At 64.0% G+C, this 5,762-nt stretch overlaps 1 protein-coding gene across 1 annotated transcript in view; it reads right to left on the bottom strand.

The window, feature by feature from the left end:
- Positions 1-5,236, bottom strand: part of RTN4R (reticulon 4 receptor) — a 24,130-nt gene extending 18,894 nt beyond the window's left edge. Inside the window, exon 1 of the mRNA XM_070399429.1 lies at positions 4,970-5,236. Within this exon, the coding sequence (XP_070255530.1) occupies positions 4,970-4,991 (22 nt within the window). The 5' untranslated portion in view covers positions 4,992-5,236. The remainder of the gene's footprint in view (positions 1-4,969) is intronic.
- Between the last annotated feature and the right edge of the window lie 526 nt (positions 5,237-5,762).

Here is a 5,762-nt window from a genome sequence, read left to right on the forward strand (position 1 = left end):
CAAGGTCACCGTGGCTGGCTGGGGCAGACTGAGGACATGATGCTGGGCTCAGGCAAGCGAGGGACAATCCAGGAGGGCTCCTGGGAGGAGGTGAGTGTCCCGGAGCCCCACCTTGGCCTAAGCCCCTCGGCACTCCACCCGCTTCCTCGATGGGCCCCTCACCAGCTTCAGCCCCAGCCTGACATTTCCCGTGACATTTGCTGCAAAGAAATAGAGTCATAAACCCAAAGGTTAAATTTGCACATTGCCTTACGCTGCCAGGAGAAGCGCAGTCCCTCCACCCACCAGGTGCGTGGCTAGAGGGTTCGTGCACAATGGCCCGCCCATTCCCAGAGCCCGAAGGTCCCTTTCCCAGTCCTTCCCAGGGACCTCAGTCACCTTTTCCCAAAACAAGTTTGTGGGCACAGCAGGCCCTGAAGCGTGCTGCACAGGGGTCCCACCCTACTGGCAAACCCGGAGCCCTGAGACACACACACTCTGGTACAAGGAGCTCCGTCAGCACCACTTAACCCAGCTGTCCCAAATCTGCTTGACGACGAAACCCTTGTTCGATCCCCACCAACACGCCATGGAACTTCAATTCCACGCAGCAGGATCTGTGGCAGCCAGGTAGGGAGGCTGGGTGCTGACCGGAGGGCTGAGGGGCATCCCCAGGGCACCGGGTGGGCTGCCTGAACCAAGCCGGGCCAGCTCCTGACACCCCAGCCCCTCTACCCACGCTCCCCATGTCCCCATCGGCCCAGTTCCGCCTGCCAGGCCCACCTGGTCTCTGCCCAGGCAGTACCTCCCCACCATTCCTCTGGCAGGCCTGCCCGCTACCCTGCCTTTCAGATACACCTCCGAGGCCTGGCTGTCCTTCCTGTGTGTGTGTGTGTGTGTGTGTGTGTGTGGTGGGGGCACGAGGCTGTGGGAGGGTGCCTGATGACTCCTCCTCCGTTCTCCCGCAGGAGGGCAGAGCTGCAGGCCCACATGGAGACAGGGCTGTCAGGACAGCTGCAGGGTGAAGGCAGAGGCTACGGGAAGGGGCCAGGAGAGAGATGGCTGGAAGTGCCAGGGCTGGAATCCTGATCAGCATGGAAGCATATTCACTCACTCCCAGAGGAAAACGCAGAATCCGCCCTGGAAAGGTTGGGAGGGGTCGGGATCCAGAGAGGGGGTATGTGACCACACCTCCGGGGACCTCATGGGGCCTCCATGTGTGGCATGTATCTCCCATGCCCAGCCCCACAACCACGGGCAGCAGAAGAGGCCAGGGCAGGTTCATAGAAATAATGGCGCATCCTCAGGAAGGGACTCTGCACACACCACTAAACCCATGATGCACAAGAATAGCCCCAATGTGCAAAATGTTTAAAATACAGCGACAAAAGAAGAAACTGCAGCACAAAACACCCGTATGGTGGGACCTGGCAGGCCCACGCACTCCAGGGATGGTGCCGGAAGATGCAGGGGTGTGGACAGCATGCTGTCCTCTGGCTAGGCTTCCATGTGAGGCTCTGTGACCACCTGCCCTTCAAAGAATTTAGTCCAATAAACTCAGGAGGCCCAAGGTCACATCCCTTTAATGGCCTGGCTCCGAGTAGGGTCTGACAGTCCAGGAATGAATGAATGAATGAATGAATGAGTGAATGAAAAAATGAATGCATAACTGAATGAGAGCATGTGTGGGATCTGAATGAGCAAACAGTGTCTGGGATTGGGCTGCTGGAAGGTGCAGAAGCAGGCAGGCCACAGGGCAGGGGTCACGGAGGGGTGCAGAGGATACAGAGGCCAGGCCCTGAGAGGTCAGCTGTGGGTGGGGTAGCCAGGTAGCATCCTATGGACCTTGAGGCCCCGGCCCTGGGTGGCCACAGAGGGTCAGGCAGCCATGGGGGAGACGGGGTCATTGGTCAGGGCCTACCAGGCTGGGGATGGGGCACATGAAAGATACTGACCAGGCACAGTCAAAGGCCTTCAGGATCCCCACAACAGAACCCCACACTCACTGACACACAGGTTTCCTCACACACCATTCACTCACTCAATAAACTCACTCATTCATCACGGAACACCTTCCTTGCACTGTGTTCCTGACCCCTTTCCAGATGCACAGACTGAGGCTTCATGGAGACTTTCTGGCAACAGGCCCAGGAGAGCAGGGATCTCATCCCTAGGGGGGTGGATTCCTTCCGCTCCACCAGCCAGGACCCTCCTGGTGCTGTACCAGCTGCCAGAAATGTCTAAGCTACGAAGCCATGAATTCAAGGCCCGGGCAGGGAGCGAAGGAGGGGCCTGCGCTGCCTGTGGGTGAGCAGGAGTTTCCGGCCTGGGGGCAGCAGAGGGAAGATGCACGGGAGTCAGAAACGGTGGGGGAGGCACGGCACAGGCCCGGGCCTGCCCTCAGCCTCCCGGAACAACAGAACTTCCAGAGCCCAGCACATCCCACAAGCCACAAGCCCTCTTGCTTGTGCAGACCCCCTGGGCCAGGCTGTCTTCCCAGAGCCTCTCCCGTTCCTCTCCTCCGGGACCACAGGGAGAGGGCCAGTCCCGACGACAGGACCCGGCTGCCCATGACTCTTCCATAGAGAGAAACAGAGGCTCCGGGGTTCTGCAGGCTTCCTGCTAGTGAGGAGCAGCGCCAGCGTGAGAAATAATGTAGGTGTCCTCTCCCTCCCTGCTCCCCTACCTGCCCATGTTCCCCTCTCCAATCCCCTTGCCTTTCAGGGGCCTTTATTTCCCCCTCGGTAAATGGGCAGGAGGGAGGGGCCCTGTTGGCAGTGCAGGAGTTCCAGAGGACTTCCCTACATGGGAATGGCTGACGGGGGTGGGATGGTGGTCTTTCCGGTATTTTGAAGGTAAGAGACCTGCGGTCAGAACTCAGCGGGGGCCTTGGCCTTCAAGTGCCCCCAGCAACCACTGAGGGAAGCCTGATCACTGGCCCATGTCACAAATGAGGAGACTGAGGCACGGAGTGGTGAACTGTCACGCTCAAGGTCATAGCCCCCAGCGGGTGGCTGAGCCAGGACCCAAATCCAGGCCGCTGCTGTCCTGCCATCCCACACTCAGGAGCCAGGAGCCATCGCCTGTCTCGGTCCTCGAGTGGGAGCCTGCTTCTTCCGCACAGATGGAAAGACAGGCTGAGACAATGGGGCGTGGCCAGCCTCACTGCCTGTCCCATCATGCGACCCACCCTCACACACCTTATAAGACTGACTGGCTTGTCCCCATTCTACAGACGAGGACACTGACGGTGCCAGGGGAGCCGGCGCTGTGCCTCTGCCTCTGCCTCTCTGGGCCCCGGCCTGGAGTCCTCCTTACCAACACCCTTACCTCCGAGCCCCACACCATACCCGAGGTAGGTGACACCTCACCATGGAGAGATCGAGGCACTGGGGGCAAAGGCTTCCTCAGGTCACCCTGGGTCAGCCATGGGGACGGCACAAACCTGCCCCCCGCTGAGCTGAGCAGCAGTCCCTGCTGAGCTTGCCGGGGCGTCCGGCCAATTTGTCCCTGTGTTGACCTCCAGATTTGAAATGGGCCTTCCCTGCCCAGGTGGGTCCCAGCCCCCATCGGCCACCACCGCCCTGTCATGGGGGGAAAGGAGGAGTGTCCGGGAGCCCTTGCACCTCACACCCTGGGCTGGGGCACCAAACTAGCCCCCAGCACACAGTCCCAAGGCCTCTGCTGCAGATTTGGGCAGAACCCGGCCACAGTCCACCCAGGCACACAGGGGCACCTACACCCGGAAGGAAAAAAGGCGCATGCTGATGTGTCCACAGGCACATACGGTCATGCGTGCAGACACACATGTTCACACGCATGCCCAGTTACACATACACAAACCGGCCTGAGGGGCTGTGGAGGGGAGACTCCGGGACAGGGGGCTGGCGGACAGAGCGGGACCAGGATCCTGTAGGCGGTTTCTCGCCTCCTCTATCTGTGAGCTCCAGCTGCCCAGAGCCTCCCCCTTAACACGTGCATGTAGGCACAGGAGTGGGTCCTGCCGGGGGGCGCCAGCATGTGCTAAGCATGGAGATCACAGCAAGCATGCTATGTACATGTGTGTGTGGCCACAGGCAGGCAGCCGGGGATGATGATGCCGGGGTGCATCCATAGCATGTGTGCACGTGCACACTGGGGCAGCCTAGCATGTGTGTGCACACGCGGTATGCAAGGGTGCAGCCCTTGTAGACACGTGCACGTGTAAGAAAACGTGTGTGCAGCCTGCGGCATTGTGGACATCAGCAGGGCAGCCCATGGGGGTGCCAGGGGAGCACTCCTCCGGCAGAGCATGCAGTCGGGTCCCCAGCCCCCACTCTCAGGACTTCATACCAGGTAGGGGGAGGGGTCCCATGAGGGCTTCCAGGGATGAGGCACTGTGAGCCCCTCAGCCCAACCCGCAGGGGCCCTTAGGCTGCGGATATGGGGGCTTGACTGGCCCCCTGGAGGGGCAGCGCAGGGCTAACCCCGCACCCCACCCCTCTGCTGTTGCCAACATCCCCATTCATGCCGCTGCGGCCTGACCCCAGAGACGGGAGAGGTCCTGAGTTGAGTCCAGCGGGGCCAGGGTGGAGGCGGTTGATGCCCCCAGCCCCGCTAGGTACCACGTTTCTGCACACATGGTCATTAACCCCTTCGTGGCCGGATGCTCCAAGGCTGGACCGCGCCCTTCCAGTCCGCAGCCTCCACCCGGCCCCGGCCCAGGCCCCGGCTTCAGAGGCCACCCCGACCCGCCGCCTCTGCCTCCGCCGTCGCCTCCAACTTTCCCGGGAAGCGGCAACTTTTCCTGCTGTCGCGGGCTCCGCCCTCCCGGGGCCGGGCACCCGCGGCCCCAGTCGGCGCACCACTGCGGTGGCCCTCACCGCCGCCGGTGACCCTGCCGCTGGCCCGGGCAGCCGGGACCGGCCGGCCCTGCAGCTCTGGGACCCCCCCCACTCCCCGCACCCAGCGCCCCACCCAGCGGCCGGCTCGGGCGCGGCACAGCACTCACCTCCGCCGGGCGCCTTCTTCATCGTCGGGGTCGGGCGGGGCGCGTCGGGGACCGAAAGTCGCTTCGGGGCCGGCGCCCGTCTCCCCGCGGCCGGGTCCGCATCCAGGCGCCGCCGCTCCGGCCCGGCCCCGGCCCGGCCGCGGGACGAGGCTGGGCGCGCTCCGCTCCGCCGGTCGGATGAACTGGCGGCGCCGCGGAGCGGAGGGCGAGGGCGGCGGCGGCGCGGATCCGGAGCGGATGAATGTTTTATGGGATCATGTGGTCTGACGCGCGAGGAACCCACCCGGTACCCACGCCGGCCCGGCCGGGGCGGGGCGGGGCGGGGGCGGGGCCTCGCGGCGGGCGGGGCGCTCACCTGGGCGCGGGCCCGGGCGGGGCAGGGGCGCGGGCGGCGCGGGGCTGCAGGGCGGGCGGCGCCCAGACGAGGGGCGCAAGCTGGGCCGCAGGAGGCGCTCCGCACGCCCGGTGCACCGGCGCCGCGCGGCCCCAGACAAAGGCGGCGCATTTCTGAAGAGGCGGCGGCCCCTACAGGCGGCCGCGGGGATGGCGGCCTTGGCCGGAGCGGGCTGGGGGCGCGGGCCCGAGGGCGTGGCGGCCCGGGTTGGCCAGGGTGTGCGGGTCCCCAGAGTGGCCAGCCACCGCTTAGGGCTTGGTCTGGAGGCCTGAGGACGGGGGTGGGAGGAGAGGGGCCTCTGCTTGGCCCGCTCCCTTTCCCGCCTCCACTAAATTCTGGAGCCCCGAAGCCCAGCAGCCCTTTGCTGGAGTGGGATTGCTCTACTTTCCACTTCAAAAA

This window comes from Myotis yumanensis, unplaced genomic scaffold (assembly GCF_028538775.1).
Source record: "Myotis yumanensis isolate MYYU_CA2020_CCGP unplaced genomic scaffold, mMyoYum1.0.hap1 SCAF_19, whole genome shotgun sequence".
NCBI classification, from domain to species: Eukaryota; Metazoa; Chordata; class Mammalia; order Chiroptera; family Vespertilionidae; genus Myotis; species Myotis yumanensis.